The sequence below is a fragment of the Lissotriton helveticus genome, chromosome 8 (assembly GCF_964261635.1).
Source record: "Lissotriton helveticus chromosome 8, aLisHel1.1, whole genome shotgun sequence".
Taxonomy (NCBI): domain Eukaryota; kingdom Metazoa; phylum Chordata; class Amphibia; order Caudata; family Salamandridae; genus Lissotriton; species Lissotriton helveticus.
In genome coordinates this window covers 1,153,704,362-1,153,729,544 of record NC_136069.1, presented here as the reverse complement: position 1 = coordinate 1,153,729,544, position 25,183 = coordinate 1,153,704,362, and the positions used below count along the sequence as shown (strand labels likewise).

The 25,183-nt window shown below is 49.4% G+C and overlaps 1 protein-coding gene across 9 annotated transcripts in view; it reads left to right on the top strand.

Annotated features, from left to right (window-relative positions):
* DCUN1D2 (defective in cullin neddylation 1 domain containing 2) overlaps nucleotides 1–25,183 on the top strand; it is a 199,846-nt gene that overhangs the window by 165,109 nt on the left and 9,554 nt on the right. For 8 of the 9 annotated variants that reach the window (XM_078658055.1, XM_078658058.1, XM_078658057.1 and 5 more), the window contains one exon: nucleotides 6,167–6,263. In XM_078658055.1, coding sequence (XP_078514181.1) covers nucleotides 6,167–6,263 — 97 coding nt within the window. Of the gene's footprint in view, nucleotides 1–6,166; nucleotides 6,287–25,183 lie in introns of all 9 variants that reach the window. The other variant, XM_078658056.1, reaches the window with a different exon arrangement.

Genomic DNA, 25,183 nt, shown 5'->3' with positions numbered 1-25,183 from the left:
TGCCATTGACTTCATCTGAGCAAGCCGCATCTGGAACATTTGCACTTTGAAAAAAATGGTTTCAGCTACATTCAGAATGTGTGTTCACTCAGGCAAGTAAACACATGCTAAACATAACAATGAATACTTCTGGAGTGGGGCTACGAAAGTCATTTGTTTAAGTGACTTGCCCAGAATCAAAGGATATTGCAGCTTTACCCTGCTTGTTTTTTATTTTGATAAAAAGGTACATCGTTATATCGCTTATTGCAGTGTAAAATCATTAGAAAAGAATACATAAAAATAAGCGTTGATTTTGTGGTGCTCCCTTCTAAGTATTTCACATTGATAGAGACACTTGAAATAAAGGTTCATTTTGTCACTGTGTAAAATGTTATGCCTTGGCTGCCCAAATACCAGAAAGATGATCAGCACTGCGGTGTAAACTCAGTGAGGTTTAGATGAGCATGGATTTATATTTGCGGAGATGTCTATTTAGGTCTAGTGTGACAAAGCAGCTTGTCTCAGTCTTCTTTGCTAGCGGAAACCAAATGTCAAAATATCACATAGCTTGGGACACTTTTGGTGAAACTAGCATTGGCATAACCAATACATTTGGCTTTGATGTGCTAATGCATGCAAATAGCTTTTGTGCGTGCCAGTGTTTGCACTTAAAAGTCAGACCAATTTAGCTTTGCTAGTGCTTGCTTTAATATTGACGTTCTTGAACGCTGTTTCTCAGTTACTTTGAATTAAGTAATCCTGCAACAACGTTTTAAAGTACTGTGCTTTATCCATGTTATCAAAATGTAGACTTTTTAGACATCTTGATCTTATTTCTGCAACATTCTACCGGATGTCTCTAGTGCTCAGTGAGTCCATGTCTAGTGTTGGAAGCGAGCATAGCCCTAATATAAATACACTTCTTCCAACCAAAAGTTTCTTTGGGGGTTGCATTAGGCACAATGTTTGTGACCTGGGAGTCTGGATTTTTGGCACTTTACAAATTGAATTGACACATTCTTTCTTACTTACTTTTCTTTGGATGGCATATCAGTTTGAGTGCACATAAATAAATAGATGATTATCTCTTTATACTGAAAAGGACCACATCCTTTCAGTGTGGTTTTACCATTATCTTTGCTCTACATTGAATCCCGGAATGCCTGTGTGCATTAGAGTTTCAGCCTTTTGTCCTAGTGTCTCAGAGACTTTGCTTTCTGTATTATACAACTCTGGGTTTGTGCCTCGGTAGACAACAATCAGGCAAAAACGATGAAGATGTTGAAGTACCCAAAAGCCCCATCAGACTAAGTTAACTGGATTGTCCATGCACAGAAACATTGTGGTTTCAGTTTGCCAAATAACTCGTCCAAAATAAAACCTGCAGTATACGTTTAACATGTCTTTCAGCTCCAATGGTTGGTATACATTGGCTCATAGTATCAAGTGAGTAAACTTGGAGTTAAGTTTGAAGTTCTGCCTCATCTCTTCAAATGTTGATGTCTTGCTATGTGGTATCTCAGTGATGCATTTCATCTCTTATTTAGAATGGACTGCAGTGAACATTGCTGTCCGTTCCAGTTTAGTCAGTTGGAGCTTGACGGGCTGATTACCTTGGAACTTTGTGCTGCCTACTTTGTTTTTCCTCACTGCTTACGAGTGTGGCGTAGTTGGAAGTATTTGTAGAACTGGATTTATGAAGTGTGTATTCAGCCTGTAACTCTTGGAAGGATTTCATATGTGGCCCTGCCAAGACATCACCCAGTTTGGAGATGCAGATGAGGTCCCAGCGGCTGAGCCCTTCTAATGTAATTGTTTTCAGGAGCCATGTGCCGTGCCATAGGGGGGTTTCCTGCATGGGTGTGCGGTCCCACTGGATCCATCTAAAAGTCGACCGCCTTCAGAGGACTGGCACACAAGTGAGCTTTGGGAGTGTTTTAGGAAGAGGGTTGCCAGTTTGCAGTCATTTGATGTGTTGACTGCCGTGTATGGGCACCTCAAGCCTAAAAGCTGGGGTCATTCCCGCCCCTAAACAGCCAGTTGTTAACTACATGAATCTGGGATGCCCAGTAATAGAGGCATGGGTCTGCCATACCATATACCTTCCTCATAAGTGAACTGGAAACCTATCCTAGGGGTTTTATTCTCCCACAGAAAGGCTTGTATCTGTGCCAGAAGACTTTCAAACCAGGATCTTGGGATAAGGAGGGTTACGTTTTGAAGGGTATGTAGGAGTCGGGTGAGGATCATCATTTTAAAGAGATACTCACCCAAATTCATTAAGGGGTAGGCTTTTCTATCTGGCCATGTCCTGCTTAGTATGGATCAATAAAAGGTTTCGGTTGAGGCATGCCATGTCCCGCTTAGCATGGATCAATAAAAGGATATGGTGGAGGCTCCAGCTAAATGTATAACACCTCCCCCCCCCAGGTATTGGACGCTAAGGTGACGGATCGGAATGAGTGATTGCCAGTCAAACGTCGTTTTGTTGACCCTTAGAGGGACTTGAAGCGACTTGGTCCAGTGGACACTGAGTCCTGAGGCTTCACCATACAGACGTAGTATTTGGAGGAGGCAGGTCCTGATGTATGTGGGCAACTCATGAAGAAGAAGATGCCATCACCCTATAGTACAATGCGATCCTCAAAGCCTCCTTGCCAACAGCATCCCCAGAGTTGTGCATCCCATCTGATCCTTGTTGCTAGGGGTGAACTGAAGTGAGGAGAGTGGGCAGCCCTGTTTGGTTCCCTGACCAATCGGGAATTTCGGTTAGCGGGTACCATTGACCCTTACTTGACCGCGAGGCAGGGTATAAAGCACTTTGACGAAGGAGATAATGAGGGATCTGCATCCCAGTTGATAAAGGACTTGAAACAAAAATATCAAGGGTAGGGAAACCAAGGCTTTCTAAACGTAGAGAAGCAGGAGTGCTTTGGTTTCAGAAAGTGTCGAATGATGGGCAAAGCAGCATGGACACTAAAAATACAATGACGATTGCTGTGGAATGGTATACTGTGGCATTGGTCAGGATGAATAAGCGTGGTAATCACTGGGAGAAGGCTATTTGCCAGGCAGTTTCCAGTGCCTCGCTGTTGCCAACTTGTCAACGATCAGCCCCAGGTCTATGAATCTAGTGTCAGCTGTTTGGGTTGTAGGTTTAGGGACCAAGCCTAACATACACCTGGGTAATTCTCCTATGTCTGCGCGTCCTGCTATGCGTTCTAGATCTTGGGTGATCTTGCCCCAAAAATTTACTATCCTTGCCCCGTCTTTACTCAACTTGTTAATCTTTCTCTTTTGACTGGATGAGTCCCCACTGAGTGGAGACAGGCCCTAGTACTTCCTTTTCTCAAGAAACCAAAAGCAGACCCCACACCCTGTCCAACTATAAAGCAATTTCTCTCCCACCTGATCGGCCTAAATTTATCTAAGCATAAGTTAGGTCTCTCCTATCTTCCCAGGTGAAAGACTTCTCATGACCCCCCCATCAGTCCAGTTTCAGACTCTGATATATAACCGAATATCTTCTCGTTGGTGTCTCAGACTACCTGCGCATATGCCTCGACTCGGGTAGTGCCTCTGTTTTAATTCTGCTTGATCTTTCTGTGGCTTTCGACATGGTCTCCTACAAGATTCTCTCCTTCTGCCTCATAGACGTGAACATGGGATGCTGTGTCTTAGATTGTTATGCATTCATTCTGACAGTCTCCAGCAGGACATATGCCACTGTTTAAATACAGTTTTAGAAAGATCTCAAGCAATGTCCCACAATGTATCAATCTCAGCACAACCTTGTTCACTCTTTATATGACACCACTTGCTAACCTCATTCCTTTGGCCTTACTTGCTTTTTTTACTTTGACCATACCCAACTCATTCTGAGATTGGATTGTGACCTGACCCTACTCCAGACTAATGTCAAGCATTGTATGTCTGCCAGGACTCCATTGATACATTTCAACTCACTTAGGGTTTACTCATCCTAGATCACAAATTTGTTTTTCTTTTTTATCTCACCCTTCGGAATCTTTCTTGTTTGCCAGAAAAGCTTGCCTCTCCGTTACCTCCTATCCCTGCTGCGAGGGATCTAGGTATTGATCTCTCTTTTCAAAAACTGTCTCCCTAGGTGTCCTTCTTCTAAAAAACCTAAAGAAGGCTCTCCCATGCTTACCTCTGCATCCTACAGTGGTCAGCCTTCAAAGTCCTATATCTCCCAGATCTCACTGACCTATTCAACTCCTTCAAAGTCACTTATAAAGATGATGTCTTACCATTGTTCTTCATCAAAGCTCTCTAAGGGGACCCTCTGTTACCCCCTACTTAGTATTGTCAGGGTCTCCCTGACCTAAGGCAATTTCTCTGATGCACTCAAGACAGGTTAGATTCTGCCACTCCTAAAGAGTCGTGACCTATACCCTGATGACCTTTTCACCTCCCAGCCCATTACTCACCTACAATTCATTAGCAACATCACTGAAAACGCAGTCTGTGTTCAACTCCACGAACACATCAGTGCAAACTATCTCCTGCACGACTACCAGTCTGGCTTCTGATCATGCTGCAGCAAAGAGACCGATGTGCTTTTTTACCAGAAATGAAGATGGCCCCTGCCTCCTGTTATTACTGGAGCTCTCTGCTGCCTTTGACACAGTCTGTCATTCCTCCCTCCTACGCACCCAGTCTTGAATGGAATTCACTGGCTGTGTCCTTCACTGGTCTGCCTCCTACCTTTCCAGGTTACTCCAGTTTGTTCACATGGGCACGTTCAGGGCACAAAAGATCCCTATCACTTGCTAAGTCCCCCAGGGTTCCATACTGTATCCTGTCCTCTTCAACTTTTACGTAGAGCCGCTTTGTGCTCTACTCACAGATAAAGGCAAAATTCAGCTGTATGCTGATGACACACAACTCTACTTTTAAGGCACCTCTGCTTCAGGCATCCAACACTGCATGAATATCATCCAGGCCTGGATGTCCAGCGCCTACCTGCTTCTTCATCCTGACTAAGAAAAATTACTGTAATTAGCCAAGAAAAACAAATATGACACAGTACATACCAGTCTCAATGACCCGAATCTTGTCAGCTTTGCACTCGATCTTTCACTGAATGCCTAGTCACTTGGATTCACCCTGGACACCAACCTCACCCTCAAGAAACACAAAAAACAAACACACCAGATAAAAGCTCTATTTTCTAAAGAAAACCAAACTATTTCTTCCAGAAATTGAATTCCGACCACTGTTCAAGCCCTCATTCTCCTGTATCTGGAAGGTTGGATTCCCCTACACCACAACCTCCAAGACTCCACACTGGCAGGTCTTAGGGTCAGCCTACGTATGGCAGTACGTTTTATCCGGGCCATGAAGAAATATGATCACATCACTCCCAACCTTTTGAAACTCAATTGGCTCCCATTGCCAGTGCACACTATATTCAAAGCCAGATTCTTTATTTACAAAGCCATCTTGAATAGTTCCCACATTTATTTTTCAGGCAAGCTCACCATCTCTAGCATTTCTGAGCACACCTGTAGTTGGGACACTATCAGACTGCAGGCTAAGAAGTGTAAAAAACAGAAACACAGGGCTTTTCCATCTATGCACCCAGTGTCAGAAACAGCACAACTGCCCAAATGCTGGTCGAATTTAGGAAAGAGTTGAAGAGTCCTCTCTTTAAAGAGCACTACATCACAATGCATTCACCATCCACAACCCAACTTGCTATTATTTCTATTAGTCGTTTACTTTATGCTTTTCTTTGACCATGTACAGCGTTCTGCTGCCTTTTGGCTAGGTTTGCACTATAGAAATACGATTAGGGATCGAGCTGCACTCTATAAATTATTTCGCCTATTAAACAACTGCACAGTCGCTCTGCAGTCGTATGGAATTGTTCCAAAGGTTTATAAAAAATGGAAAATGTTGTTTTATGTATCAAATGCATGTTTCACAAACCAAATTTCATATAGGTGTAATTTATTTTTCTTCCTGGAGTTGAAAGTAAGCTCTGTCCTTAGTTGATTTGGTTACTGACAATGGTACTGCTGCTTTGCGGTACCTTTGCACATGGGCTTGGTCCAAATGGCAGCTGAAATGTTATGATGCAACTCCGGTTTGAAATGATGAATAACTGTGGGAATCGGATGCCTTGTTCTGAAATATTTACTGTGTGTTTGTCATTTAGGAGCATCATAAAAGGTCAATTCCTAAAGACACGTGGAATCTTCTTTTAGACTTCGGAAATATAATTGCAGATGATATGTCCAACTATGATGAAGAAGGTAATGTGCAACTTCATTAACGGGTAAATAATGAAATATGATTTAATTAAGCGGTCATTGTACTATTCAGTATTTTACCTTGCTCAACTATGGGTTATCTGTCCAATAATGCTTTAGTTTGCCAAGCGTTGTTGAAGGGGGCTTTCTTTTTTATTGCAATTGCCTTTATCTTTCTGTTTAAGTACAGTCTGTAGAATATGCTACTTGACTTAATGAGCAGTTTCCATCTCGGACCCCATAAAGTCTGTATGTGGTGCCTGGTGTTGAGGCACTACTCAAGGTAGTGCGAGAAGTACATCCTCATGCACCCCAAAACGATAATTATGGTCCGTGGCGAGTTTGGGGCTTGATGCCAGTCATGATTCAGGTGTCCCACCGAAAACATGCTCCTTTACTTTGTCATGGTCTTCTGAGGAAGAAAAAAGGATGCCCTTTAAGAAGCGGAAGTATTAAGAATAATCACCTTGATTTTGCTTGAAGTCAGTAGGTAAGTCCCCTCGGCACACTATTCTCCCTGCGTAGTCACCTTTGGAACTGGACTGGGAGATATTAACCCATCCAAGGAAATTCTCACTGTGGCACCGGCGCCAGAGGCTTCACCAATCACTTTTCTGCCAAAAAACCTCATCTGTAGTTTTCACTTCTGGGGCTTATCCAGCCCTCTTTCTCAATGTTGTGATAACGATGTTCCTTCCGACATGCATCGGTGCCTGTTAGGGTACCATGGGCCCTTTCTGGGCTCTGTTTTGGTTCTCACTGGTGGTTCCTCCCTTGGCACCATACATACTCCTGTTATCACAGGATCGCATCTGGTGCTCAAACTCTCCAGATGATCATGTACAAACACCAGTGCCTCCTACAGAGCAGCCTATTATAAAGTCAAAAGCTACCATGATGAGGTCCAGGGGAAGGCCCAGAGGATAGTGGAGGAAGAAAGCTACAGGTAAGAACAGCAAGACACCACCTCACTCCAATGCTTTTGGCAGATGATGGCCAATATTTTCAGTGTTGATTCGAATCCTCTTCATACGCTGGAGATGGTATAGCACAATACAAACAGGAGCATTGAAGCATGCAACATTCTGCCATCCGTCTCTTCCAACATAGCAGACTTCTTTGTTTTGCAGAATGCAAGTGGACTCAACAGGTCCCATGAATTAGAGTGTCCCTCATGGCTGGCCTCCCTGGAGGTGGCTTCTTTTCACTCTGGCCTCAAGAAGGCAGCTGAGGTGCTGCAACTTGCCCCTTCATACTGTGGGACACAGAACATCCCGACTGAAGTCCTGCAGCTGTCCATATCATTGTTCGAATCTATGTTGCCCTTTAGTAAGGCATTCTGAAACAAGTAAAGACTCCCTTGTAGAACCCTCCATCAACCCTGGGTAAGACTGCCTGATAGCAAGCGGATACAGGTCAGCACACGGCTAACCAGCCTTTTTGTCAGCCCATTCATCTACGGAGAGCGTAGTTGTATAGAGTTTGCTCTTTACTAAACAGAATCCTTGCATGTTCCCTGCAGCACCACCCAACACATAATTTGAGAATGTCTAGATACGGTTGCCTTTGTGGCCAGGGACTCATCAGTGACATTAAAAAACAGCACTCTGGCAATGTGGGCTCAAAAAGGCGCACTGGTGTGTGATTAATTCAAATTCAATTTCCTCTAACATTCTACTTTTGTGGCCCCACTGCCAAGAAGCCACCTCAACACAAGTTCAAAACAACAAATGAAAAGGAACTTTACATTTTATGAAAGATAATCTATTCCTAAAATTTACAGATGATGATCGATTTCTCAAGTAATAGATCAAAAAGTCATAATGCAGTCATCCTGGAGTCTTGTGAGTTTCTATGAACCCACTTTTATTCAACAAATGTGAACTTGACAAAAGCAATCTTCATCACATGTAAAATTGACAGGAACAGACCATTCAGCCTCAGGCGCGGATTAGATGGACATTTGTACCAGGGAGCAGAAGTGAAGAAGACATGATAGTAACAAGAGACATAGTCTAGTGGTACGAGACTGTATCCATGAGAATTTATGGAACAATAACGGGACACAACAGCAGGTGAAATACAACATTGAGATATGGATCAACCCTGATGAAGTCCCAAAGGGACGAAACTTGTTGGCTGGGCTAAATGGACTGCTCCTGTCAATTTTGCATGTGTTGAAGACTGCTTCTTTCAAGTTTGCATTTTTTTAATACAAGCGAAGTCGAAGAAACTAGCAAGACTCCCGAATGACCGCATCATTACTTTTTGATCTATTACTTGAGAAATACATAATCATCTGTGAATTTTTGAACAGATTATCTTTCATAAAATTTAACACTCCTCATTTGTTGTTTTCTTCAGTGACATTACTGACCAATGTATGAGCCCTGTCAACCAGATTCTCTGGTTAATGTGTGGTCTACACGTACATATGTGATTTCAGCAGGATGCGTCCCTTTGAAGATCAGGTTGACGTGCCTTAGAGAGATTTTAGGTAGGCAGGGCAACAGATCAGTCTTTGGGTTTGAAGTTACCTACCAGAGATATAAATGGTTTTGAAAGTTTTGTGGTTTCTTTTTAACAAAAAAATATTTTTATTGTGGCAGTTGCATGTAAAAACACATAATACAGTCACATCCGTGATCAGGTGAGCAAAAACGAAGAGCATAGGGTAAGTGAGAATGAAATACACAGCCTTTCGGTCCACAACCCTGAGGGCGGACGGCGACACTCTTTCATAACACAGTGCAGGGTAGATGTCGGTGATCACGATGGACACCAAGAAAGCAATCAAACCACTTGTTTTGTTGGAACAGAAACAATACCAAACGAAACAATATAAATCCGCAGAGCTCGTCAGGGAGATCAATAAGCCATCTGACTGGTCTAGCACTAATCGGTCATAGCGATTCGTACCTGGTCCTTCGAGATATAACACTCTAAAAGAAAGAACCCCTGCATAGGAGACAGACATTAAACAGTCCTGGTAGGGACAAGTCACAGACCCCTCAGCCCATACACAGCGTCTCAGGAACCTCCTCTGGACATAGCCAGTTCCGCCGTTGGAGAGTCGCACAGTTCACCCCGGTAAGTGTTCCAGTGTCCCCACTTCCTGTCCCACACCTTGGGGCAGCCCCTCGTTTTATACACGGTCTTCTCTGCTATCATACATTGGTCCACTGCGGCCACCCAGCCCACCACCAGTGGTCTTTCCGGGGAGCCCCAACTCATTGCTATGGACCTTTTAACTAGCAGAAACCCCAGCGAGGCCCATTGTAGCTCCGGAGCAGTGAGGTTATTAGGGCCCCAGATGTTAAGGATACATTCTCTAGGTGACAGGGGTAGGGGCTTGCCCAGGGATCGGCTCATCTTAGACCGGGCGTTCATCCAGAAAGGCTGTATGACAGGGCACTCCCATAGGACATGGTAGAAGGTTCCAGGGAGCCCGCAGCTACGGAGGCACAGGGCGTCTGGTCTCCGGCCTATCCTAGCCAATGTGAGGACCGATATGTACGCTCTGTGTAGTACTTTTAGTTGTATCAGCCGGAACCTATGGCATATGGCTGACTCTCTTTGAGACATCAGTGCCGATCTCCAGTCCTCGTCGTCCAGGGGACCCAGGTCCGCCTCCCACTTAGCCCTCAGCGGCAAGAAGGAATCAGGGAGATTGTTGCAAAGTTTACGGTAAGTTGGGGAGATGACCTTTTCAGGAAGAGGTTCTGACAGGAGCCTATCCTCCAGAGGGGAGGTGGCGGGTATAGAGGCGAAGTCCGGAAATGCGTCCCGCAGGGCATGTGTAATTTGAAGGTATCTAAAGAACTCAGTGGGTGCCAGGTCGTATTTATCTTGTAGGTCGGCAAAGGTCAGTAGCCTGTTTTTGTGAACCAGGTCTCCGACCTCCGAGATCCCAATCGCATCCCATCTGTCGAAGCCCTGGGAGAAGCAGAGGGAACCCAGTCGTTGAGCGGACCAGAGAGGCTAGGCCTTGGTCAGTTTGTCAGCCCACCCTAGCTTTTTGTTGGCTGCGTGCCAAATCTGCACTGTGTGGGCCATAGGCCCAATGTATCGTGTTTTGGTGGGTTTACTATACAGGGCTCCCAGGTAGCCCTCCCGTCCGCTCTCTATCCAGAAGAAAGGCCGGGTTAAGCGGGGAACCATGTAGCCAATGATTGATCACCACAAGTTGGGAGGCCCAGTAGTAGAGGCGGAGATTGGGGATGGCTATTCCCCCATCGTACCAACCTTGAAACAACTTACAGAGAGCTATCCTAGCGGCACCGCCATCCCGAAGCAATCCCCGGACCTCGCTCTCCACCGTCGTGAAGTACGAATCAGGTACGGAAAAAGGCAGTTCTGAAGGACGTATAAGAAGCGGGGAAGCGCAAGCACTTTAAATAATGCCGCCTTACCCAGGAGGGAGAGCGGAAGCGATCGCCAATAATCAACGTCGCTACGCAATCTGCGCAGTGGGCCCAGCAGGTTGAGGTCGTAGAATTGCGTAGAGTCTGGAGTAATGAAAATACCTAGATAGGTAAAACCGTCTGAGGCCAGCGTAATGGAAAAGCCCCGAGGCAAGCGAGGCGGCGAGCCATGTAGCATGTACAGCACCGACTTGGACCAATTTATGGCATAGCCGGAGTATTTACCGAAGTTAGTGAGGACGTGGAACAGGCTATTGATGGAGGACTGCGGGGACAATACGTAAATCAGGATGTCGTCAGCGTAGAGGGAGATTTTATACACAGTCTAGTCACTCCAGCGCAGACCTCGGATTGAGGCATCGGTACGAACCCAGTGAGCCAGCGGCTCCAGGGTAAGGGCGAACAACAGGGGAGAGAGAGGGCAACACTGCCTGGTGCCCCGGTGGAGAGGAAATTTCCTAGACGTGAAGTTATTAACTCAGACCTGACCAAAGAGGTCCGTGTAGAGGAGGCGTACCCAAGCAATAAAGGTGGGTCCAAAGCGGCGAAGGACCTCGAACAGGTAGGACCATTCAATTGAGTCGAATGCCATAGGTGCATCCAGGGACAATATAGCAGCGTCTTGAGAGAGGGAGGGCTGTCGGCTCAGCATGTTATGGACCCTACGGAGGTTCAGCGCTGTGTTCCGGCCCGGCAGGAAACCGGACTGGTCATCGTGTATCAGTGAAGGGCGTACCAAGAGAAGACGAGACGCCAGCAGTTTAGCCAGAACCTTGGCTCCCGTGCTGATCAGGGAGATCGGCCGATAGGAGCTACAGGCAGTGGGAGGTTTGGTAGGTTTTAGAATGACAGCAATGGAAGCCAACCTTTGGTCGAGGGGAAGCACTCCCCTTTCCAGGCTCTCCACAAACATATTCAGGAGATGGGGGACGATGTCGGGGGCATTCCCCTTCAGAAATTCGATCAGTACTCCATCCGGACCCATGGCCTTTCCGGAGTTTACAGCGAAGAGCGCCGAGGTGAGCTCCTCAACGGATAGGTCTGCGTCCAAGGCGAGGCGATCAGATTCAGAAATGACCGGGAGACTCATCTCCTCCAGCAGTTGTCTGGATTCATCGGAGGAGTAGATGTTGCCGGCGGTGTATAACTTTTCGTAGTGAGTGGCGAACACCTCGGCAATGTCTTGGGGGTCAACCACCACCGACCCATCCGGGTCGGCTATAGAAGGTACCCATCTCGTCGCCTGGTCGCGTCGCTCCAACCATGCGAGCATCTTACCTGCACAGTCTCCGAGTTCGTAGACTCGATGGCGTGTGTGAAGCAGTCGTGCTTGTGCCCGTTCTTGGGCCAGTGCTCTATAAATCAGCTGTTGGGTACGGAGACGCGCAGCGGTGGAGTCCGTGGGTGCAGTACTGTGGGATACCTCAAGGTCAATGAGGTCAGTTTCGGCCTTCGAGACGAGCTCAGCCTGTTTGCGCAGATGCTTCGCCTTTAGGGCTAGTGCTTCACCCTTCACCACCGCTATGTAGGCCTCCCAAAGTGTAACCGCCGAGTCTACTGAGCCGACGTTCTCGTCGAAGTAATGTTCCGTGCATTTCCTCAACGCTTCTCTAATGTCGGGGATCTGTAGGAGCCAGGGATTAATAATGATTGGTCCCCTCACTATCTGACAGTTATATGGTAAGTCCACCATAAGTGGGGAGTGGTCGGATATACCTCGTGGGAGGTGTCGTGGGCGGATAAAGTGGCCATTGTCGGCGTTGGGGCAAAAGAAATAATCAATTCTTGACATGCTGTTGTGGGCGTTGGAGTAGTGAGTGAAGGAGGGCGTGTCAGGAAAGTGAAAGCGCCAAATGTCAGCCAGTCCCAGGGCCCGGGCAAAGTCAGCTAGTTCAGAGGTCTGACGGTGTGAACTTCTCTTGGGTCTGCGATCCAGATCGTCACACATGGTGGCGTTCAAGTCCCCTCCCATGATTAGGGTATCCGGGGGTAGGGGTCACCAATTGAGCACCCAGATCTTTAAGAGAGTCGCGTACCAAGGTCAGTGGAAGATATACTGAGACGATATTTAGCGGGTGTCCCTCCCAGGTGGCCTCCACCACTGCAAAGCGACCTAAAGGGTCCGCCCAACAACGTGAATGGGTGAGTGCAAGAGATTTCCTAACTAATATCCCGGTGCCCCGGGACCCAGTTGTGAACCCTGCGTGTATCAAAAGCCTGTACCCTCCCCTCTGCATTGCCTGGCAGGTGTTGCCAATCAGGTGGGTCTCCTGCAACAGGACTATGTCGGGGGAATGGCGTCTAAGGAACTGGAGGACCACACTACGTTTTATTTTGTGACCCAGTCCATTAACGTTCCAGGTGAGGGCCGTAAGGGAGCTAGAAAGTTGACGAGTCATGGTTGTAAGGGTGAGAAATCAAGATAATAGGTCACCTAAACAGGAGCCCCACGGGACAGCCAAAGTCCGGGTTCATACCAAGCTGTAAGATAGGTGAAACATTTGGGCCCCAGGGGCCAAACAGCTGCCCAGAGGCGGGACCCTGCAGCAGAGTACCTCGGGTGAGCGAGAAAGCAAGATAAAGGACCAGTCTGCTGGAAGCTAAGGGAGAAGTTAACAATGGTTGGTGGCCATCGGAAGCTATGCGGAACACAAAAATAAACATCATAACAACAACAACAAAGTTGACCCAACACCCCCCACCCCTCACCCCTTCCCCCCCACCCTGCTTCCCTGCCCGCGGATTCAGAACTATCCACACCCCAACTCGGCAGAGTGCCTGTCGCCCTCCCACTCATTTTGGGGTTAGCAAGTGAGCCGGCAGCGCCGTGCATCCGACTGAAAGGCAGTACTGATGTAAAACACTAATAGGGACATGTCATACAATTTACGTCACAATCACAAATTAGAAAGTTACTTGTGAGGTAGCCGGTGCGGCCCAGACTCGGCCGGGAGAGTAGATCTCAGGAACCGGTGCAGTGCATAAAGAGGAGGCCCGCCCCCCCCGGGTCTTCCAGCAAATCACCAGACCCCCAGACAGCAAGGGGTCAGATATTGTTCAGCCAGGCCTTCGTGGCGGAGACATGTCATTCCGCGTCCTCGGTCCCGTGAGGAGGTCCTGACTCTCCGGCGGGGGGTCTTCTCTCGTGGGGTCGTCTGGTACTGTACGGCGGCGTGGAGAGCCACCAACTCTACTCCAGCCCTCCAGCCATTCCCACACTTCCTCCGGCGAGAAGAAGAACCAGGTCTTCCCATCGCGTTCTACACACAGTTTCTCCGGAAACAGCATGGAATATTTGACCCCCCTTGTCTCGCAGTGCTTTTTTTACCTCCAGAAACCTGCGTCTCCTTGCCTACACCCTAACCTTGAAATCCGGAAACATAGAGATGCGAGCATTGTCCAGAAGAAGGGGTGGTCATGATCGGGCGGCCTGTAGGATTGCATCTCGGTCTCTAAAGTTAAAGACCCTCGCGATGATGGGATGAGGGGGGCACCCGGCTTAGGTGCGCCGCCCGGGACCCTATGCGCTCTTTCGATAGAGAAGTAGTTTGAAAGGTTTTTCGGCTGAAGGTGAGTCGTGACCAAGGATTCCACAAATAGGTCAGCCGAGGGCGCCTCCATTCGTTCCGGAACTCCCAAGATGCGAATGTTGTTTCGTCTCGCCCTCCCTTCGTAATCGTCGAGTTGCTCACCCATCTGTTTCTGTTGTTTTTGAAGCTGGGCGACCTGCTGTTGAAGAGTGGAGGTGTCATCAATCAAAGCCGCCGTCTTGACCTCTACATCTCGGACCTTGGAGTCCATTTTACGCAGGTCAGCGCGCAAGAGGGTCACCTCAATGTTCACTGAGTCGATGCGGGTTTCCAAAGAGGAGCGAACCCCAGCGATAGCCTCCATTACATCTTCGAGGGTGAGTGTTTTTGACCCCTGGGTAGGGGAAGCGAGCTTCGGGTCACTCGAGGGGGCCGCGTCCTTATCGACCTTAGCAGCCAAGGAGTTCCTAGTGATCTGCCTCTGAGTAGGGCCATGCGACCCCTTGCCGGACGCCATCCCCACCGAGCAGTGGGACCTCGAGTCCAGGAGGACACAACAGAGTCAATGATGGAGGTGGAGGTCGGCACCCCACCACGGCGACGGAGCGGGCCAGGAGCACCCCATAGCGCGTTCCCGGGACCAATCAATCCAGCACCCGCAGCGATCCCCAATCGTGGGCACAGAGTCTCTGGTCGCCTCCCTGGCGATGGATCCGCGACTGCGTCTGAGTCGGCCCCGGTATGTCAGCGGAGCCCGTGGGGCGACTCCCAGAAGAACCGGGTCCACGGCGCGGCTATTGTGTTCCACTGGGGGCCCGCGTCGGCAAGCTGCAGGCGGAACTCAAAGAGAAGGGAGTCCCCTCACGCCGTTGAAGGCCAGCGCCGGGTACCTGTGGGCAAAGTGGAGGTCCGCCTCCAATTCAGGACCAGCAAGGTGGAGGAGCAGGTGCGTTGTGTAGACCGGTGGATCGGCGCACTCCCAGGGTCGTGAGTCCCAATCACCGCATCCGATGAACTCAGCAATGGCAGGGCCAGTCTAGGTGAGTAGTTCCGGCGCCGGAACAACAAGAACCGGGGGACACAGGGCTCCCAGGGTCTGCTCCCGGGGCTCCAGGCAGTCGCAGCGCACCGGGTATCGGCTGATTGGCCTCACCCTCCCCCAGGCCTCCGGTCGTGCGCCCAGATGAGGGGACCGCCTCAGGGTCGGGACGACGTCGTGCAGAAAGAATCTACCGCTCTCTTCCAAGGAGCCAGGCGATTGGGCAGGGACCGTGTGCAGTCCGCCCTAGCAGCAGGAGAGCCGAGCGTGTAGGGGTCCGTTCGCGGCAGGCCTCAAGGCCGGGGAGTCTCGTAGCTCACTCCCCGACCGGAAGTGACTCGCACTGCGGCCCTCTCCTCAGGCCGGAGGCCGCTCCAAAGGGCGCCCGAGGGGCCCGTCGGGCCGCCACAGGCTGTCAGTAGGGCCAGCGAGGGGTACAGAGCAGTGCGGAAAGCCCCCGCTGATCGGGTCCAGCCGCTCCCGGCATGCAGAGCCTAGGGGGTCCGCCGGAGCTCCGGGACGGCCGTCTTCTTGCGTGACCAGGGGGGCTCAGCTCTCCCTCGGCACATCGGTCATCAAGAAGCCCCGGTCGGGCCACCACTTAGCCACAACGGGCGCAATCGGTTGTATATGAGATTCCCTCAGGCAGGAGAGGGAATCTCGATCCCTGGACGGATCGGTGTATCGGATCGTCGGAGACAGCTGGGAGTCGCTCTAACTAGCGACCATTCCTGCCGGTTGTCTGCCACGCCCCCGTTTTGTGGTTTATATAGGTGTTTTACCCTCTGCCAACGTCAGCCATCCCAATCAGCTGAATAATAAACTCAGCTGCGTTGACGGTGTAGGAGCAGAGGGAAGGGGTCGCAAAAACCCAGGAACCCTCATCCTCCTTGTCCTCTTCTGTGTCACATCAAAAACCTCTATAGCTTCGCCTTTAAGTAGCATGTACTGGGCTTGGGAAGATTGGGTTCCTTCTGTTAGGCTTGGAAGTTCACAACATCAGACCAATGGGTCCTCCAAACAGAAAGCAGGTATGCCCTACCCTTACTGCAGGCTTCCCCAGCTCTTTTTCCTCTGTCCCTTCAGACAGAAGACAATGCAGGAGGTGCAGCCCTGCTTCGGAAAGGAGTAGTGGAGTTAGTTCTAGAACTGGAAATTGGACAGTGGTGTTATACTCCTTACATCCTGGTCCCCAAGAAAGATGGTGGTATTCGTCCGATCTTAGACCTCACAATATTGACCTTGTCCTTCACAAGGCTCAAGTTTGATTGGCAATAGATTTTTTGTAAGACTTGGGTATCTCATGTCACAAACTTTTATAACAACCACCCATTTCTTAATGTACAGGGTTGGGGATACACCAGTTAATAGCCCATCTTAAAAAGCCCGTCTCCTTATACACAACAGTACAACAACCCACACCAACATGTGATGAAAAAATGTGAGCCAGTGCGATAGCACCTCACGGGCGCACCACCAATGGGACCCCTGGTAGGTACTCACCAGGACGGCCCTATTATCATCATTGGTGCTATCGTGCTTAAAGGAAAAGTGTCCAAACAAAAGTAACTGTGTTAACAGTGATGAGTGCAGTGGGAACGATACAGACAACACAAACAAATAGTGAAGTAACACCACATATATAACATAAAAACGCATACAGCACGAACAGACAACTTTATTCTTGTTCTTGTATGCTGTTTGCCAACATTAAAAAAGTGAATGTGGCTACTCCTTATAGAGCCACTTTCTACTTGCCAACATGTTTCATTGCCTTAGTATTTTTCAGGCAATTTCTTCAGGGCATATATTTTTTTCGCCACTGCTTTGGACACCAGGGTTGTGGGTACCTCTATCAGCAGAAATTTCTCCTACCAGCCGAGAGGTGCTTAAAAACAGGATCCAGTGAACTCCATTCGTGAGTTTACGTGGTACCTCCTTCCGTGATATATCACGCTATGAGGAGTTTCGCCGGCTTTCTCATCCCTCGGCTGGTAGGAGAAATATCTGTGTTTAAGTGGTAATTACTGATCTGAAAGAAGTGGCGTTTCCATGTTTGCTATGTTTATTTAGAATGGTAGTGATATGTCCTGCGTGGGAGAGTTGTTGGAAGTTCCCAGATCCAGTCTGGCACCTGCGGATATCAACAAGTTAGTAATCAGATAGATAATCTTGTCTTCCAGAAATATCATTATCAAAGTTAAGTAACATTTTCCTTTGGTTTATTTTGCATGATAACTTCAAAATGAATCTTTACTGCCTATCAAAAGTAATTATGTTTTAGCTGAATAGTCATATTATACTTACTCCAAGGCTTTTACATTGAGAAGTATGAATGCTACACACTAAAAATCTGAACTTTTCTGAGGAAGAGCATAACATGCTCTTCCAAGCAACGTCTGCCTAAGCGTAGTAGCAATATAACCACAAAGATACAGTAAGCCAGTGTCATCTAATCTGTGCTTTGCTCTACATGCTGTAACAGGTATGATTATATTTAGTTTCCTTCTCTGGCTTTCTACTTGCATTTGGTCTATTTTGTGTTTTCATCAGAGCCACACTGGAAACAAAAATTAGCACTGGCAAAAATGTACAAACCAAACTCGAGCTGCAAGAGCCCGCCACTAGAATGGACCCATGGGGAGTTCATGGTTGGGGCCTGGCATCCCATCCATCTCTGAAAGCATCCATCCAGCCTGCAGCCCACCGACAGAGAGCCAGAATGACCAGCCAATTCGTAGTTTGGATTTTATTTTGAGGAGCCTGTTCTACATCATTTTTTTAAGATGGTGTGGGAACAAAGATCCATGACTGCCTGTGCAGATATAGCATAATTGCACTGCCATTTTCTCTGTCTCTACAAACTCTTCTGTCTTTTTTTCCTAGCAGCTGCAGGTGATAGGACACCTAATCCGGAGGTACCCCTCAAACTGCTGCTTATGAGACATCTTTAGGTGTTCTGTGAAATTGAGCAAACCTATATTGCTTTCCCCATTTCGTAGTCTTGTGGCAACATTTAAAGGTTTCAGGTTGTAGAAGCTGCACCACCTACTGGCCTCCTTACGTAAATTAATTCCAGTGATTGGGACATCCACCCTCTGTTCATATTTCTCACGGACCTGACTGATGAATATACGTGGTCTGCTGTCTGAGCAGGCAAGTTGAGGTTATACCACTAGTATACACATTGGCAGTGCTAATCATAATGCATTCGGTGAAAAGGGTACTCTTCTTAAAAACCTTTCTGAGGAGGTTAATGGTTCTACAACCTGGGTTGTTGGATGTTTGAGCTAAAATAGTTCATTGCTGCTAATTGGGAGTTGGCTGCTGTCCAATTATCTGAACTTGGCTCTATAAGCTGGAGCACCCTACGGACCCGTGTGGCCCCGACTGCTTTGGTGATTCTAGATCATGTAGTTGCCTGTTTCATTGGTGTTCGGATTCAGCCTGATGGCATTTCTAAAGCTCTGCTACCTGGCCTGCGTCTGATCGTATCTTTGTAGAAACTCTCTGTCAGGCCAACAATTTAAAAGAGACCGCTATATTATCCATAACTTTCTCTACCTCTTCCCAAAGGTTGGAGAAAGAGTCTCCAGGGCCAACCGTTAGAAGTGCAGGTGAGTTAAAGGGTGACTCTCTGGGCTCTACCTTTTACTGTTTTTTGTTACCCTGCTTTGCATGAAGAGGTCCAGCACACAGTAGTTGTCCTGTGCTGACACCTTCTCTTCCCCCCCCCCCCCCCCCTTCCCTCTCCCAATCCGAGTATGGATCCACTGACATGGAACCTGTAGTTCCCCCAGGTCGGGAGATATCCTCACCTTAAGCAAGTATCACCACATAATCCTCAACTGGGCGATAGGTTTATCTTCAGTCCCTCTTACTCCTCTCCGTTAACTACAGGGTTCTTCGCTTTTCAAGCTTTGGTTGCATTATTTATCGTTACCACTGTGTTTTCCTTTGCTAAAGACAAGTACTGTCTTTGTTAATTAGGATCGTGATCTCTAATGCTTCTGAAACCGCTATCAAATAATTTTAGTTTTGGCAGCAGTACTGTGACTCAATATACAGTGCACTGTTAGCAATTAGGAGGCAACTGCATATGCTCCATGCTTGCCAGTATGCTGAATCATTTAATTATTCTTCTAACTGCAGTTCCTATCATCCATATCCACAGGAAGTGACATCACTAGTTTCCTTCCAAAACAGTCTTTAAACGACGAAGCCACAAATGAGACTTCATTTCCCATCACCATCTGCACAGAAAGGCATCACTTCCTACCTTATTCCTATTTCAGTCAACTCTTAAGGGTGTAGTGTCACCTGGGTGCCTTTAGCAAAGGGCTGACACAGACAAGTGCATTGCCTGTTTGGACCTGTTCGGTCCAGAGAGGGTCTTGGACCAGAACCCTAGCTCCAGTAAATCTTGCAAGGTACGATAAAATCCTGTGCATGATCCAGTACCCTATTATGCCAATCCCCACAAATACATACAGATGTAGATGACCCAGACCCTAACCTAGCTTTCACACAATTCCTGGACCCAACCTCGTATACATTTTACTAACTACCACACACACTCAAAATAAAGTACATATATTCCACTTCTGTAGTATGGGATCTATGTGTATAGTCATAATCTAGTGAATAGTCCCGCCCATGTGCGTGGACCCCGGAGCAATCAAAAATAATCTCTTAAAGTGTCGAAAAATGCAGAACTGCACAGACACTTAAGAGAGAATTAAAGACAGATAATGCAGCCTATATCCACAGGCTACACTGTCCAGTACTTCAACTAGAAATTCCACCAAAAATCCACAAACCGCAAAGCCTGTCCAGATTTCCCTTGCTTTAACAGCAAAACCCCTCTGGAATGATAGAGAGGAAGACATGGACAGACAAGCCCCATAGGCTGCCATTATGTGGCTCAGAACAGGATACTGTGCCTTTAAGAGAACTTTCCAGAACTTCACAGTATCCCAGAATGCACTGCAGGTCCCTTTTACTTTCAGTTCTTTTTTCCGGCTCCTGCAAGCAGGACCCTGGAGCATTGAGCTCTCCCTTTTCAAGGGTTTCTTGGTGATTTTTTCACTTTTTTCAATATTTGAGTACTTTTCTGAAGTACCTTGCGGCTTTGCTTCCTGGTGTGTGTTTTGGGGCACTCTTTCAGGTCATTATACCTGCATTATTCGACAAATGCCCTGAGTGCTCCAGGAAGAAGGCCAAGTCGGACCCACACGAGGTGTGTATCATCTGCCTTCCTTCATCTCATGTCCCAGAGGAGTGTGACATCTGCCAGGGTTTCTCTGGCAGGACCCTGAGGGATAGGATGAAGATCAGGCTTCAGGGCCTCGAAGACAGAAGACTGAAGGCACAAGGTGGGTCTGGAGGGGCTTCCTCTGCCCATGCTGAGGCCTCTGGGGGGCTCCCCAGGGGCAGGAAGACCAGCAAACGTACCCATTCTCCGCCTGCGTCGATTGCACCGACGGCGTTGAGAGGGATGACTGCAGTCTGTTCCCCGTCTCCCCAGGGCTCTGGGTCGAAGCGACGTCGACGCTCGGCGTCGAGGGAACTGAACAGACCGTCGTCGAGGTCTCCGGTGACGATTTCGTCGTCGTCAGCGCCGTTGTCGAGGACTCGACGTCGAGAGGTGGACCGGCGTCGGCGCTCGCCGACACCGCCGTTTGCTGTCGTCGAAGAGGAGAAGGTCGTCGAAGAGGAGAAGGTCGTCGTCGAGGGGATCCTTGATGTCGAGGAGGAGATCGCCGTCGAGGCACGGGAGGTCGCCGTCTAGGCTTAGGAGATCGCCGTCGCGGCTTAGGAGATCGCCGTCGAGGCGTAGGAGGTCGCCGTCGAGGCGCAGAAGGTCGCTGTGTAGGCGAAGGCATCCGACATCGAAGAAAGGGCGCTCACCTTCGAGGAGAAGAATGCCCGACGTCGAGGGGCAGACGCTCGCCATCGGGTCGCCGTTCTTCGATGGCGAGAAGGCGCAGAAGGAGTTTTGGCGCCATGAGTCAGTCTGGCAGGCGTCAAGTGCCTTTGGGAGACTCTCCAAAGTCCCAGCCTAGTAAGGAGGGCGGGTCACCGGGCTCGGTGTACTCTGTTGTGTATACCCCTGCTAGGCCGAAGACAGTTACGCCTCCTCCTCCTCCGTTACCGAGAGGACTTCCTCCGCGGGCTCCCACCCCGCCTCCACTTCCACCACTTCCGCCGCCTCCTCCACCTCAGCCTCATCCTCAACCTCCGCTGCTGGCTGACAAGCCTCCTCCGAGGACTATTTCATTACCACGATATCCGACTCCTCCCAAGGGGACCCCTCGGCCGAGGGCCCCAGCCAAGCCAAAGTCACCCGCCCGGTGGAACCGGCAGGGCGACCAAAGCCAAGGAGGTTGCGAACCCGCTCCAGACGGAGGGGGAGATCGCGCAGTCGTCACAGATCCTCCACGAGGTCAAGACGGTGCCACAGGAGGCGCGGATCACGGTCCCGCACGGACTTTTCCGGGACCAGGTCCTACTCCCCGACTTTGTCGGACTCCCCGGGGACGAGAGTGTCTCCTGTGGACGACATCCGCACGTTCCAGGATGTCCTCCTGAAGGGTGTAGCGAAATTGGGAATCACGGTGACGGCTCCAACACCTACGACGTCCGTGATCTTTGAGACGCTTCTTAAGAAGCATTTGTCTCGCCCTTTACTACCGCTCGTACCAGGATTGGTAGATCCTGCGGAGGAGCGGTTCCTCACGCCTGCAGTGACGAGAGCCGCTCCATCCCGACTTCTTAAGAAGTACAGGGCCCCGGGTTCCGACCTGGCTTTTCTGCGGACAGACCCCATTCCGGACTCCGTTATAGTGACGGCAGCCAGGAAACAAGACTCTAACTGTACGTCTTCTACCGTGCCTCCTGATAAGGAGAGCCGATGGATCGACTCAGCTGGCAGGAAGGCCCGTGGGATGGCATCTACGGCCATGAAGGCCTCTAGCGATGAAGCGGTATGATCGTGCCCTGTGGGAATCCCTCCAGCAGTTCACGGAACTCCTGCCACGAGATAAGAAGGAGGATTTCCTGGAGATCCAGAAGCGAGGGATGCTGGTTTCGAACCAGGTCATCAGCGCGGCTGCTGATGTCTCTCTTTTGGCGGCCCATGGGTATTGTCATGGGATCAACCAGCGACGCCATGCTTGGCTCAGGCTCACATCACTCAAGCCGGAGGCCCAGCAGCGAGTGGCCAATCTGCCCTTCTCGGGGGGGAAAACCCTGTTCGGCAAGCATGCGGACGATGAGATGGCCCGCATGAAAGCAGAGGCCGAGACTCTGACCGCTGTGGGCTTGGAGAAGCCCAAAGAAAAGAAAGCCTACCGCCCGTTCCATAGACTGTTCGGGGCACAGGGCAGAGGGCGAGGGCAGGCTTCGGGACAGCAGCAGCAACAACAGCAGCAGTCCCGGAGGCCCTTCCAGAAGCGCCAGAAGGGTAGAGGAGGTCGGCAGTCCTCTACAGCGAACAAGGGCACGGCCGGGTCTCGACCCTGAGCGGTTACTTCCCCTACATCAGTTACCCGCTCCGGTGGGGGGAAGCGTTCAATTTTTTCTGGCAGAGAGGAGAAAAATTACTCAGGACAACTGGGTGCTGAATATTGTTTGCAATGGATACAGTCTTCGATTCACCAGCCCGCCTCCATCAATTCCACCCGTCAGCTCGCAGTTTCAACTGCGCGAGTTCCAGGCGGAGGCAGATATCCTGTTAAGGAAAAGGGCGATAGAAGATGTACCTCTGTCTCAAAGAGGAAGAGGTCTGTACTCCCGGTTCTTCCTGGTTCGCAAGAAGGACAAGAACGAGTTCAGGCCCAATCTGGATTTGCGACAAGCAAACAAGTGGATTCGCAGAGAGAAGTTTTGCATGCTGTCGTTGCATCAGATTTATCCTCAGCTGCAACAGGGAAGACTGGCTGTGTGCTATAGACCTACAGGATGCGTAGTTCCATGTGCCCATTGCACACGAACACAGGAAGTTCCTGCGATTCCAAGTCGGCGCCAATCATTATCAGTACACAGTACTGCCATTCGGGCTGAAGTCTGCGCCCATAACATTCTCGAAGTGCATGGCAGTGGTAGCTGCACACCTAAGGAAGAACAAGGTGTTTGTCTCCCCGTACCTGGACGATTGGTTGATCAAGGCCTCCTCCTTCTCGGAAGCTCAAGCGCACTTCCGGAAGACGTGCGTTCTCTTGAACAAGCTGGGGTTGCACATCAACATGTCCAAGTCTGTCTCGACTCCGGTCCAGTGCATACAGTACTTGGGAGCCTCCATCAATACGCTGTCGGCAAGCGTGTCTCCTTCGGAGGATAGACGATTATCACTCCTTCGGAAGGCTCAGGCTCTTATGACCGCTCCATCTACAACAGTGAGGACGTTGTCTTCTCTACTGGGGTCAATGGCCTCTTGTATCTTCCTCACACCACACGCACGGCTGCACATGAGACCATTGCAGGAGTGCTTGGAGGATCAGTGGGATCAGAGGAAAGGATCTTGGGACGACAAGATACGACTGTCTCTGCATGCTCTTCAGTCTCTGAAGTGGTGGTATTCAGCGGAGAATCTCCTCAGAGGGGTTCCCTTCCACAAGGACATTCCCACGCGGGCTATCGTGACGGATGCGTCTCTCCACGGCTGGGGGGGGCGCACTCCGGAGACTTACAGATTCAAGGGGCGTGGTCCCCAGCGGAGTCCACGTACCACATCAATTTCCTGGAACTCAGAGCTGTTCACTTGGCACTGAAGGCCTTTCATCCGTCCTTCCGGACCAACTCTTTGCTTGTTCAGACGGACAATACGACCACGATGTATTACCTCAACAAGCAGTGGGGGGTCGAGATCGCGCACTCTGGCGCAGGCTTCTGGCCAGAGGACTGACGTTAACGGCCACCCATCTACCGGGTGTGCAGAATGTTCAGGCAAACGCACTGAGCAGACTGATTCAGGAAAACCACGAATGGGTCATAAACTACGAAGTACTAGGAGAAGTCTTCGCAAGGTGGGGGACTCCAGACGTAGATCTGTTCGCCACCACTGAAAACAGCAAATGCCGAGACTTCGCCTCCAGGTACTACCAGCCGGGGACGCTGGGGAATGCGTTATGGATCAACTGGTCGAACAGCTTTCTGTACGCTTTTCCACCCATTCCCCTGATTCCGGCGGTGCTCCTCAAACTGTCCCAGTCCAGGGCGCAAATGATCCTGATTGCCCCGGAATGGCCCAGACAGTGGTGGTTCACGGACCTGCTTCACCGGTCTCTCCTTCCTCACATACGGCTGCCGTGCAGGCCGGACCTTCTCACGAAGTTCGGGGGGCAGATGTTGCACCCCAACCTCTCGTCTTTGAGTTTGGCGGCATGGCTCCTGAGATAGTGCAATATGGCCATCTGAATCTACCAGAAGATTGCAAGGACATACTGAAGGAGGCTAAGCGACCTTCCACTAGGACTTCTTATGCTTACAAGTGGAAGAGGTTTTGCATCTGGTGCAAGTCCAAGAACTATGACCCAACGACATGTAAGGAAGATGTCATCCTTCCGTATCTTCTACATCTGGCGCAGTCTGGCCTTAATGTCCATTCCATTAAGGTTCATCTGGCTGTGGTGACTGCCTACAGGAAATGCCCTTCACAGACTTCCTTCTTTCAGATCCCTGTGATCAAAGATTTTTTGGAAGGCTTGAAGAAAGTGTTCCCTCCTGTCCGGCTTCCTTCGCCTTCATGGGAATTGAATGTGGTGCTGTCCAGATTGATGAAGGAGCTTTTTGAACCTATTCACAAGGCTTCGTTGCAGCACCTGTCCTGGAAGGCGGCGTTCCTCGTGGCCATTACATCGGCCCGCAGGGTGAGTGAAATTCAGGCATTGTGTTGCAAAGAACCTTATACTGTATTTCATGCTGCTAAGG